Source organism: Psittacula echo (assembly GCF_963264785.1).
Source record: "Psittacula echo genome assembly, chromosome: 8".
In the NCBI taxonomy this organism is placed as follows: domain Eukaryota; kingdom Metazoa; phylum Chordata; class Aves; order Psittaciformes; family Psittacidae; genus Psittacula; species Psittacula echo.
In genome coordinates this window covers 9692337-9704765 of record NC_137744.1, presented here as the reverse complement: position 1 = coordinate 9704765, position 12429 = coordinate 9692337, and the positions used below count along the sequence as shown (strand labels likewise).

At 43.1% G+C, this 12429-nt stretch overlaps 1 protein-coding gene across 1 annotated transcript in view; it reads left to right on the top strand.

Annotated features, from left to right (window-relative positions):
- Positions 1-12429, top strand: part of MSN (moesin) — a 43107-nt gene that overhangs the window by 18234 nt on the left and 12444 nt on the right. The window contains exon 2 of the mRNA XM_080624917.1: positions 5835-5918. Coding sequence (XP_080481043.1) covers positions 5835-5918 — 84 coding nt within the window. The remainder of the gene's footprint in view (positions 1-5834; positions 5919-12429) is intronic.

Sequence of the window (12429 nt, the reverse complement as noted above, 5' to 3'; positions counted from 1 at the left end):
AGGAGCTTCTTTCTGGGCTTCCAGACTGCAGTTCTTTATCCCTGCTGAACTCAAACAGTGGTTGAGCCCATTAACTGAGATTGGAGTATGCAGTCTCTTGTTCCTTTTGTCACTGGCTGCTTACAGACAAGCTGGCCTCCCTCTGCAGTTGGCTTTTAATTGAGTTCTATTATAGGTACAGACTGAAGTTTCCTTTGGATGACACTGGGCTGTGGAATTCAGCCTACTAGTGGATGAAACTTTACTGTCAGCTTCATGTAAACCTGCCATTTCTTGCTGAGTCTGACTGTTAATGTTGGCATTTTTTTGTGCTTTAATGAACAGCTGTGTCTTGTTCATGGAAAGTAGCCTGAAGCTTGTAATACTGAGCTAGTTTTAAATGGTGGTTGGGTGCATAAGATAGAATCATAGAATAGTTAGGGCTGGAAAGGACCTTAAGATCATCCAGTTCCAACCGCCCTGCCATGGGCAGGGACACCTCCCACTAAACCATGCCACCCAAGTCTCTGATAGAATAATAGTGCATAAGAAAGGCAGTAAACTTGGGCACCTTCAGAAATTTGATTCACAATCTGTAACTTTCTGTCCTGGTTTATGTCTTAACATACAGCAGGTACAGTTAGGATGTGTTAGTAACCAGTGTGTTGCTGAAAGGTATAGTCAACTCTGGTTGGTTTGTTTGTTTGTTTGAACAACTGGCTTTGTCAGAAATGATATTAAAACCAGCCCCAACTGAATAACAACTACTGCAAAATGAACTTAGGTGCTGTGTTGTCAACTGTGCAAAGAGAACAGGGGGTGGATGGGAAGAGTGCAATTTTTGTTTTCCTTTCACAACAGTCACAGGGGTGTTTTATCTGGTAACATGTCTTCAGATAATCTTTGCTGCGTGCACTTTTAGTCTTGGTATAAGACGACATGTGCAAAGAAGCTCATATTTTCTGTGGCATCAGCTTTTTCTCTTCAGGATCTGCACTAAAATCACTAGGGATTCTTTAAAGGGTGAGTTCCTACTTCGGGCTGTACCAAAACACAGTAAGTGCACATAAGTTGTACTTCTGGCTTACTGGTACTGAGTGCATCAAAGGTGGGCAAGTTTCCAGCTCTGCTATATTGTGGTGACTTTATTCAAATTGTCATGGTGGGGTGGAATGGGATGCCTTCCTTGGCTGTATTGCCCCCATCTGTGGCTTCAGATGGAGGAGTGCTGTGGTCTCAAGTGAGTGAGGGAGGGTAGTAGAGATGGCTGGGAAGCTCCAGGAACCTTTTGGGAGGGTTAAAGCTCTCTTTGGGACTGCAGTGTGGCAGGGCCAGGGCTGGTGCCTGGGGTGTACCTGCTGCTGTTCTGTTCCCTGATGAGCTTAGGGGTATGAAAAGGCGCTTTAAGATTGCTGGAAGGGGCTTGGTTTAATTAAGTGTAATCCCTTTAAAAATTGCAAGCGCTTTCACATGACCTGATTCCAGTCTTACACTGGCACAGAGGAACCAGGGCTGTTTTGGTGGAGTGCTGGCACTCGGGAAGGAGCCAGATGTCTGTGAGTATTGCTGGTGCTGCAGGTGGGGGCTCTTCTGAGGGTGTGCAAAGCATGATGCCCTGGTATGCTCCATGGGTCAGCATGTGACTCCTGTCCTTGCAGCAGGTCCTGTGTTGGCTGGCCAGCTTGGTGGGATGTGAAGTACAACCCTGGGGAGCCAGTGTCCTCCAGAAGACACTTGTGTTCTGAGGGACAGAGGAACAATTCTCATTATATTTACTATATTGTTGATAATCTTGTTGAAAACCGAAACTGGGAAGGTTTTTAGATTATTAGGGTGCCTTATGTGATCTAGAGTTCAGAGTTTATTCAGCTTCTCTGGGATTTGATGTGATTCTCTGGTCAGAACTGTTGGAACCGACACATGGTGTTAGTTTAGTATCTTTATCTGCAGACACTGCTGAGTGAACTGGTGCTCTGTAGCATAGAGGGTCTATAAAGGATGGCCTGGAATTACTTATTAACTGAACACCTGTAATAGCCAAATGAGCAGTTAAATATGGCTTTTCCCTATGCTATTTTCTCCAGAAATAATCCACTTGGTGGCTTGAACTTGAGAAATATGAATATCTGAAGCTTGAAGCCTGCGAACCAGCAGGGTATAACAGCTTCCTCACCCTCAGGAAATTGAGGGAGGAAAGAAGCTTTAGCTTAGGGTCAGGGTTTTGCAGAGGTTGATACCCTGTTGTGCTGACTCTACCTATTATTCTGACATGAATTTCCTAGTACTCTCTTCCTGTCTCAACTTCTGACAAACAGAACTGTCTGTTTTACCTCTTGCGCTGCTCAACACGCTGGGGCATTAGCACAAGTAGTACATCCGTTACTCAGTGTGACGGTATCCGTCTTTCCTGTTTGTCCTGCCATATGCAGCTACAAATTTTCATCTTAGGAAGTAGTTATAGCAAGTTATTAGCAGGGCTTACTGAGAAACGTGGAAGATCACTGATAATCACTGCTGCTAGTAAGACTTGGGGATCTCAGTGGGGCAGACAGTGAGACTTGAAAGGATAGTGGCAATATTAAAACATCTGGAAAGATGCTGCAGATGGGTGCCTGGTACCCGTCTCTAAGCCTGTCTCCTGTAGTCTGCTAAACACTATGGGAGGAGGGTGGTTGTGTCCTGTAGCTTTTGAAAGCTTTTGCTTATCAAAAGGAGCTTTCTTTGGCTGCAGCTGCTCCGAGGGCTGGAACAGTATCTCTTCCATGCAAGAGGTTTTGTCTGTGTAGGAGGTCTTGCCCTCACCACAACACTGTCCTTGGCAGCAGGAAGCTCTTTAATGCGCTCTGGTAGTGGCAATCTTTAGCTGTGCTTAGACTGGTAGAACAATGGTAATTCCTCAAATAGAGAAGAGGAAGAGTTGCTAGGTTTCTAGCTCTTTCCTGTAGCTGTTATGAAATGAATCAGTCAAATATGGGTTTTTTGAGTGTTTTTTAGCTTGGTGAGTGTAAATTTTATTCGCTGGCTGAAATGTGGTACTTGAATTTTCTTGTAACGTGCAAGATGGCCTTCTCTGGAAGCTTTTCATACAGTGTTGGCTGTTTGTATGCAAAATATATGAAACAATGCTGATAAGATAAAAGAAAGCTATTTAGAGGCCACCTACTAAGGTAAAACTTCTGCTAGATGAAGATCTAACCAGAATTTAGAAGGCTGCAGACACAAACAAGGCTTAACAAAGCTGATGTTTATAGCACCCTAACTTCTCAGCCAAGTATTAGGTTAGTGTGAAACTAGAGATTAAAACGGCACTGGTACATCCCAGGACATACTTTCCCCAGCTCAGTCCGCTGATGGTTAACGGCAGTTTGCTGTTGAATGTGTTAAAGCTGTGTTCCGATCAGGGAAGCTAGCATTACCAGGGTGTGGTTCTCGAAAGCAGCAAGCCTGTTTCCTGTGGTGTCTTAGCTCACGCTGTCTTATAGAACAGACTGAAGTTGCCAGGGCAGACCCCATTCAAGACTTTGCTGCTCCTAAACCTTAGGTTGCTACGCATCTTGAGCATAGGGGATTTCTGCTGAGTGGGGGGAAAAGTGTATCTCTTCCTACTGAATGTACTGATTGAAGAATGATAACTGGTCAAACAGCTTAAGTGCTGGGTTCCAGCATGGGACCTTATTTTACTGTGCTGACAAAGATGTAAGTCTTGATTCATGCAGAATACTTACTTATGAGGATACTTACTGAAGCAGCTTTGTTTTAAATTTGAAGCTCTGATTTGCTCTAAATAGCTATTTGGGCTGCTAAAAGCTGCCACAAACGTTTCAGTTCTGTTTTCTGGTGCTTCCTCTGTGCTCAGATACTTAAGAGTTCAGTCGCCTCTGTGCATGGTAAGAGTAGCTACTGTGTTTTATCCTTATACAGTGGAGCACAAAGACTGTTTTTCTGTCACTGTGGCTGGCATGTTTGTGTTATAGGTGAACATGAAAGACTTCAAAACCCTCAGTAAGCTCATTTAATGTACCCCCTCTTATACTTAGATGTGCCCAGTCTTTGCTCTGACTGGCGGGTGTGCTGAGCAAGTCAGGCTTACAAGCCGGCACTCTTTCTGGTAGAAGAGACTGCTTCCAGGTATAAGTAGCAAAGCTGTTTTGGGGAGTGTTCAGCCCTGCTAGCAGCAGCTGGATTCCTGGATGACCAAAGCATTGTGACATGAGCCAATTGTCACCACGTTGGATCTGAGGAGAATAGTTTTTGGACAGTATAGCAAAACTTCAGGCAACTGCATGCTGTTGAAAGCTGCTAATTTTAAATAAAGCTTGATTGTGTGTGAGTTCAGGTCATTTGCTCTGGCCCTGCTGCTTCAGTACACTGTTTAACTTTGTTATATCAGAAGTTTCAGAGGATTTCAAAACCGACTTATGGCAAAGCAGATGAGGAGTGATATCTTTGCTCCAGTAATGTCTATGTAGCATATTTCTTATGCATGCAACAGTTAGAACTGCAACTCTTCTTGACTTCAGTTGTGCTTGTTAAGCCTGCATTTAACCTCTTGTAGAACATGCTGAAATGTTCAGCTAAAAACTTAAAGCCTTTAGGTTCATGATGAGGGAGTATTAAGTACAAGATAGTGCTGTGCCTAGGCTCAGGTAGGCTTTTGGTAAACTTCACAATCTGTTTGGATACAACGGTCTCTTTCAGCACTTGACTTAGTGAGCAGAATACTTCTTGTTTGTGGGGGAAAAATGGTTGTAGCTTTCTTGCAGTGTCCTGCTGCTTAGTGAACAAGATGTGAAATCTGTCCATGTACTTGATAGAAATACAGATCTGGCTGCTATCATGTCAGTCTTGGGTGGTTCTTTGAATATTTCTCTGTTTACTCTAGCATTTTGGTATTGTGTTGGCTTATAGTCCAAGTGTGAATGCGAGTTATTCTTACTAAAGTTCCCTTCACCCTTCCCCCCTTGAAGGTGGGTTGGGTATACTAAGAGGATTGACTGCACTGAAGAGCAAGCAAATTAGGATCTGCTGATGGGGGCATAAATGCCTGTTGCAAAGAAGAGAATTGTGAATACGAGGCCTATAAGCTGGGGCTTGGTGCACTGTGAATCTCTTCACTGTGTACAGCTTCAAGTTTTGAACCTTTGTCTTGATTGAAAAACATTAAAACAGTTTGAGCTAAAGCATCTGCAGTTTGTGTTCCTGAACAGGGACATGTCTTCGTCTTTTTCTGTTGATAGATATGCAAATGGAAATGAATTCTCAGACAGCTTGGTGTACTTACAGGTCTTACTTTGCCTGGTCAAAAGTTACGGCATCTGTGTTTAGGCAGGAGTATTCTTATCTATGCCTAAGAATCTGCACAATGCTTTCCAGCAGTGTTCAGCTGTTGTGAATGCAATTGGCATGTTTTACACTAATCTTTGAGGTGAAGTGCCTCTGCAGTTGTTAATGCTTCCAGGGGTGTCCTTGACACCCATCCTTCAGATGGAAGGGTTGGATGTCCGGCTGTTTGTACCAGGGTTTGGAACATCTCTGCTTTTATGAAAGACATCAGAATGTTCTGCACTAGAAATTCAACTCCATAAACTGTAAATGGTTCTCATCTATGTCAATGTATGGACAGGAATGTTAGTAGGAATGGAGCGGATAAACTCTTACAATGTGAAACAGGAAAGTTATATTCTATAGGGAAACTGGGAACACCATGCTGGCAGGGCAGATGACTTTGTAACTGCTGGCAGTGAAATTCCTGGAAGCTTTGGAGCTGGTCCCTGGCTATAGGCAGATGTTGGTTTTCATGCTTTATGTGACAACACACAATAATGTGTTGTAATGATGCATTTTCTGTCTTCCAGATCAGTGTGCGTGTTACTACTATGGATGCTGAGCTGGAGTTTGCCATCCAGCCCAACACTACAGGGAAGCAACTCTTTGATCAGGTAAGTGATAGAGCTGCAGAAGATTTAAAGTTGATACAGATATTGTGATTCTATTAAGATGACAGCAAACAATTTCTAAAGGACTTCAAAGATTAAGTGACAGTACACAGTAGCTTCAAGAGAATTTAGCATAGTAAGACATTTTCTTCTTTTTTTCCCCCAAAACTACTGCTTTTTTTAATCTCCAGGAATGTGTTATGAGCTGTTCTTACCTCTAATGAATGGAATTGGTGTTATAGCTCATAAGAACTGGAAAGCAGCAGATGTCTACAGTCGTAATTCATAAGTCTTTGAGGTTGGCTCATCTTTGGTTGGCTCACTTGCAAGCATTGTGTAATTGATTTCAAAGAGTAGTTGCTCTCTAAAGAGGCTTAGCTGGGTTGCAGATGTTGCTGCAATCCTTCAGCACAGGTGAAGCGACATTCTATACTCCCATCAGGCCCTAAGGGAAATCTCAATGAAAGTTATGTACTGTATTGTATTGAGCTGTCTTCATTTAGGTTCCTCAGTCATCTTCTACTTTCACTTGGCTAGGCAAATTTCCTCCTACTTTGGTCCAAACAGAAGCAGGGAGGCATGTGCAGCCCAAAGCTGGAGCAGCTGAAGGCAGACGTTATCCATTACAGCAGTTGAAACTTTAACAGGCTCCACTGTGTTTTCTCTGCTGTAATCTTGAAGGCCATGGGTTTACTACTTGGAGGAAAATCTGAACAGTAAGTTCATAGCTTAAAGTAAAATGAATCTTGGATTAATGACAAGATGAAGGAAGTGCCAGACCAGATATGTCAGATATGGGTGTGGTTCAATAGTGCTCAGCATTGTGAAGCCAGCTCTACGTAGTACCTATCTTAACAAAGAATAAGACTTAAGGGGTGACCCACCCATAGAAGTCAGTTTCTTCATTTGGGGCCAGAAAACCTCATCTGAATCTTTTTGTCAGATGTTTAACCACAAACTACTACTTTCTGCCATACTCAGCTGAATGATTCAACTCTAGATGTTATATTGCTCTTTGTAGCCCAGCCCTGAAATGGAGGGAATAGAGTGAGATCCTAGGCTTTACAGAAAGAACATCCTTTCATAATGGGAAAAGGAGAAGGACTTTGAGGAGAGTTCTGAATTGCAGTGTCATTCTCAGCTGTCTATGTGATAACACATAGTAGCTCCTACATATTTTAATCCTGTGGGGTCTCAATTGCAACGGTTTTTGATTGATAGAAGTGAGAGCTGGATTCTGTCCAGAATCCATGTGTGTAGCGTGGAACTCCAGCACAGTTAGTTCACGGGAGCATATGCCAATGGAGCTGAGGTGAAATACCCCAAGTTGATCAAAAGGTGAACTACTTTTTTTGGAAAATAAGTGGAAGCTTCCTATGATTATTTTTTCAAAACCTGGTTTCTGACTTTAATCCAAGCAGAGCACCAGGTGCTAACAAAGTGATGCTACTGAAGTCTCTGGACATGATTTTTTCAGTCGGCTCTAGACCATCTGCGTCTTTTGCTGCAAACTGACATTGTGGTGGCAGACTTAAGCTTCAGCACTTTGTCTCCAGAAGCATCCAATTGTGTTTCCAGTATGGGAACTCTTAATGTCTTAGTAATTGATTTCACTCCTTTGTGTCATGTTCTCCAACAGCTGCATGTTCTCCTCCCTGCAGTGTGCTTCACGCAGCACCTGTCTAAACACAAGTTTTGATTTGCTTTTGCCATCGTAAACGATTTGCAAAGGGAAAAAACTAATGATGCTGCTGCAGAGCTAAGTTTCTATATTGCTAATGTAAATGAGGCAGTGTTTAATTTGGCTGAATTGGATTGTAGGTGAAATTGGAAGAGGAAATAAAGTGTATATGGGGGGGAAGGTGTCTGAACCTAGCTGGTATATGTTTGCTTTATCTAAAAGGTCTGGTGGGCATACCTTTATACTGTCCATATACTTGCTGGAATAAGAGTTAAACTGTTTTCCAGTGCTTAGCACACAAGATTTCCTTGTGGAGTTAGTGATGTTGGTTCCTGATAGGGCTGACAACTGAAGTGAATGTCCTAGAGCCTTAGCAGTGGCTGATGTCCAGGTTTTAACTAAATGATTAGTCAGAGACCTAGCATGATAGTGCTAGGTGGTGTTAGTGTAGTTACTACCAAGGTGATGGTCGTAGAAAGACTAACCCTTTGCTAGGGCTTGAGAACATCGTGAGCAGTAAGGTAGGGAGTTGGCAGTAGATGTGATGGTGTCAGATCTGTCTTCCACCTCTAGCATGAATAAGGAATTCTGAAGGCTACTGCTATATAAGTGTTTGAGGAGCCTAATCCCAGCTTCTTTTGCTGACCTGCACGCTAATTATTGGCCCTTTACAATTAAGGAAACTTGGTTGCAAAGGGAGTAGCTTTCAGCTTCTGACACAATGGGAAACATATCATCTTTGAAGATGTACAACAGACTGTCCATCTTTTTTTGAATGGAAAATTCAAGGCTCTTTCCTGTTGCAGAAAGATTTTACAGTCACGCTGGCACATAAAGGAAACCAAGTACTACTTGTATATGGACATGCTCAAACAGATTATTGATCTTTGCATAAAGAACTAGCTGAATGCCAAACCAAAACATGAGAGCCTCTAGTGAGCTTGCAGTAAATACTGAACTTGCTCCCTCTAGTATGGGGATGGGGCTTTGAATATGTTGGTAGCTGGCATATAGCCAGTATGTTTCAAATGGCTGAGCTGTGTGTGTGGTTTAGATTCTGTAGAGATAGTCCAGAGCTGTTCTGCCTGTTGACACTGCTAACAGGGGCTAAGCAGTCACTGCTGTCTGACTGATATCTGTCCCCCCTGTATCAGTTTCTATCCTGACATGGTCTTGGGTCCCATGATGGGGTGTGGAAGAACAAAGTTATGGCTGTTCATTTCCTAGCTCCCTTAAACAATGTTGTCCTCCTGGAACTGGAAATCGAGTATTTTCTGCATGATGCTGGTTCTGAGAAAGAATCTGCTTTCATCAATGCTTTTTTGAGGAAAGGAAGTGTTCCTCTATGAAGCAGACTTATGGTTTTGCTGTTGCAGCACATTAACCTTCTGGTGTAAAAGCTGACTTTTGACTCTTTCACAGAAAAAAAAGTAAGTTATCCTGCTTATTTTTGCCCCACGGTGCCCTCTCACTTAGAGCTGTTAGTTCAGAGTTAAGCGAAAGGGAAACTTGTAAGCATTACCAAAGTTTCTGGCTGCACAGCTTCCTTGGTGCATGCTGCTGGCTTTGCTCAGTGATATTTAGGCAGATAGTGTTTCCATCTGTTGTGTATAAAGGCAGATGAATACATTTGTTATGCCACACAATTCTGACCTGCTCTGAATAAGATTCAGAAGACTTTTACAAAGCTTATATCTGGGTAATAGCTTCATGAGGAGGAATAGTTTGAGTCTGAAGTCCTGTAGGAATAATAGATGAATGGGTTTGAGGTAGAACTGTTCGTGTCTCCCTCTTTCCTGCTTGGTTAAATTCCAAAGTAATATTTTGTCGCGATAGAACAATGCAGATGCTTCACTGCTTTGTTGGGAATAGTCTTCTATCCCAAAGTAGCTGGCTGTAGAAGTATCATTGAGCTGATATATGCTGCAGTAACATCATGATTTATACTAGAGATCTTTTTATAGCACCTGATCCTCATGGCTTATATCTGCACAGCTTTAGTTTAAATATCTTAAACTTGTATGCATAGACAAAACCTGGATTAATTGATACAGGAGAACTGTACTGTCTGTCTTCTGAAGGTTTGCTTATATACCTCTTGCTATTGTACCTTAACATCAGCCCCTGAACTCAGTGCTTATTGACTCACTAACAAACAGTAACTCCGCTCCCATTCCTCAGCTGCTAGCAATGGATTCAAAGAAGAGCCTGAGGATGGGTTATGCCTGTCAGGGGTGCTGCTTATCCCACAGGCCTGATCACTTCATGGGTACCTTGAAATACTGCTTTCCTGGGATGCAGGGCACAGGCATCAGTGAGAGCAGCTTGTTTTGCTGCTTTGACCCTTTTCCGTATCAGGCTGAAGTGCAGTTGGACTAGGGACTAGTATGTAAAACAAACACAAAGCAAAGCAATGCCATCTCCAACACATGAAAGATTAACTGATTCCCTGGTAAAACTGCTTAGCTACTTATTGTTGTGGGTAGCTTTGAAGTTGTGTCCCTTCAATCTTATCTTTCTTTTCCTTTTAGTCTTCTTTTCTTTCGGTTAAAGTGGTTCTAGCTTGAATCAGTGAGATTTTGGCCTGTTGGGGGAATGAGGGGACAAGCCCATGGCTTGGACAGGGAGAGAGGTAAGTAACTTGCTTGCCTAAGTGCTCCATGGCTGGCTGGCAAGCTTTCATGGAAATGCCCTGGTTTAATGGGCACTGCATCTTACTGGCTCCTCAGGCAGCCTGTGTACAGGCTAGTCACAGAAGCCTCAAGTGCTTTGACTTCTGCACTATGAAAACATACTCCTGTCTTCCATGTCTCCCACACATGCTATATGAAGCAGCTTCTAAAATGCTTTGTTTCTTATCACTTTTGACCTTGGATCCTCCTAGCACCTTGTTCCTTCATTCCCCTTCAGAGCCCCTTATTCCTTCTAGTTTCTGGTAGAGAACTCTGCTGTCTGCTATACTGGGTCTGTTGAGTGGAGATGTCTACCCATTTGATAGGCCTAGTAGTGTTTAAATACATAGGAAATGGGTCTGAAGCACTTGATTCAGTGCAGAAAAACACTGAACCAGAAACTTACTATGGCAGTTTCATGGTAGCAAGCAGCAAGTCCTGGGATAGTGGCTGGCTCCTCCAGCAAACCCAGGAACTCATTTGTGTAATGAAGGCTCGTGGTTGAATGGTATGGAAGTGTGTCTCAGACTTCACAGGAATGTGTGGAAACTTGGCTTTTATAAAAGCAGTAGTCCAAAAATGGACTGCTTGTTGCTAAAGAGGTCAATGGCAAACTGTAACAAACTTAAAAACTTAAGATCCTGTCATTTAGCACTTTGGCATTTTAGTAGTTTGAAAGGGAAAGTTAGAAATATATCCATCAGCCAAATGGAAAGGGAACAGTTGAGTCCTTATGGCTGTAGATGGAGCCCATCTTGGGTATTAAGTTAGGGTACCTGTAAGACCATGTTCTAAGTCGTTTTTAATTATTGCATATGAAACTGCAGTCGTGGCATCAGTTCAGAGCTCCTCCAGTAATAAGATGCTGTGCTAGCAGTTTTCTTTCAGAAGTGCTTGATATGCTTATTGTAGAAAGGGAGGGAGGCCTGCTTCATCTTTAACTAGGGCAGCATGTGAAACTCAGGACAGATTAATGCTGTGGTATAGCCTGGGATGCTTTGGCCTTTAGTACAGGAACTTGGTCCTACTGGAGTGTCTTCTCTGCTTGCGTGCTTTGATCTTGCTATCTGTTGCCAGTTGTAGACTAAGCCTAGTACTGCAGGCTAAACAACACCCAGGGCATGTCTTAGTGTTCTCTTTGGCATGAAGAAAAGATGTCACGCTCCATCTGAGAGTGTAAACTTTAGGTGTGTAAGTATAGTGTTCTGTGTTAAACAGTACTCTGTACCTGTCCTGTGTGCCGGCCCTTCTCCATCCTCAGCCTCTGCTAGTAACTGCTTAATGGAACTTCTCACAGTTCATCAGGGCTCTGACTGCTGTACACCACCAAATATAATTGAGCTGCCAACTTGCAGCCAGACTCCTTGCAGCTGTAGAAAGCTGTTTCTTCTTCATGCTTTTTCCCTTGCTAAATGGAACTGGATAACCTGCTAAATATGAGGTGGGAAGGAGGGAGGAAGACTATCCTTTTCCCACTTGCCCCCCATGATTCAGTAGCAGCTTGGGGGTGTGATGTTGTGTACTGTCCTGTCTCCCCCTCTCCTCTGTCCAGTTTGTTGTTGTCACTGCTATTGCTGTGGAATAAAAGTCCTTTTGTGCAGGGCCACAGTGTGATGCCTTTCAGTTCCTTGCTGGCAGTCCAGCTTGTTGCATTCCCAGGCGTAAGCTGCTGACAAATGGAAGTGAGTCAGGCAGACACATGCAGCAAAGGGGGGAGCTTCAGCTCATTCAGATGTTAATGCTGCTGAGAACAGCTTCCCTTGGACTCTGGACAGCCTTTCTTCTTCTTCTCCTACCATGTGCTTTCAAAACATACAGCCAACTTTCTTCTCCAGAAGTCTCCTTAGCTGTGTGTGTGATATCCACAATAAAGGTTTATTTGGCCCACATTCCCCTATGTTTAGAAGGGCTTTAGGCCAGCTCTCCGGCTTGTATTCAGTCAAGGACAGGCTGAATAATTTCATGGACTGCTGTGGGATGATGTATATAGAGTACCTTGTGGATGATTTTCTGGCAAAGAACGGACACATACCCAGATCAGCAAATGCCTACATGGAGTTCGACATGAACTAAGGAACAACAAAAGGTGAAGGAGGAGGGAGCAAGGCACTGGGAGTAAGAATCCCAGCAAGATAAGAAGGAGCTGGAATTTACTGAGTTG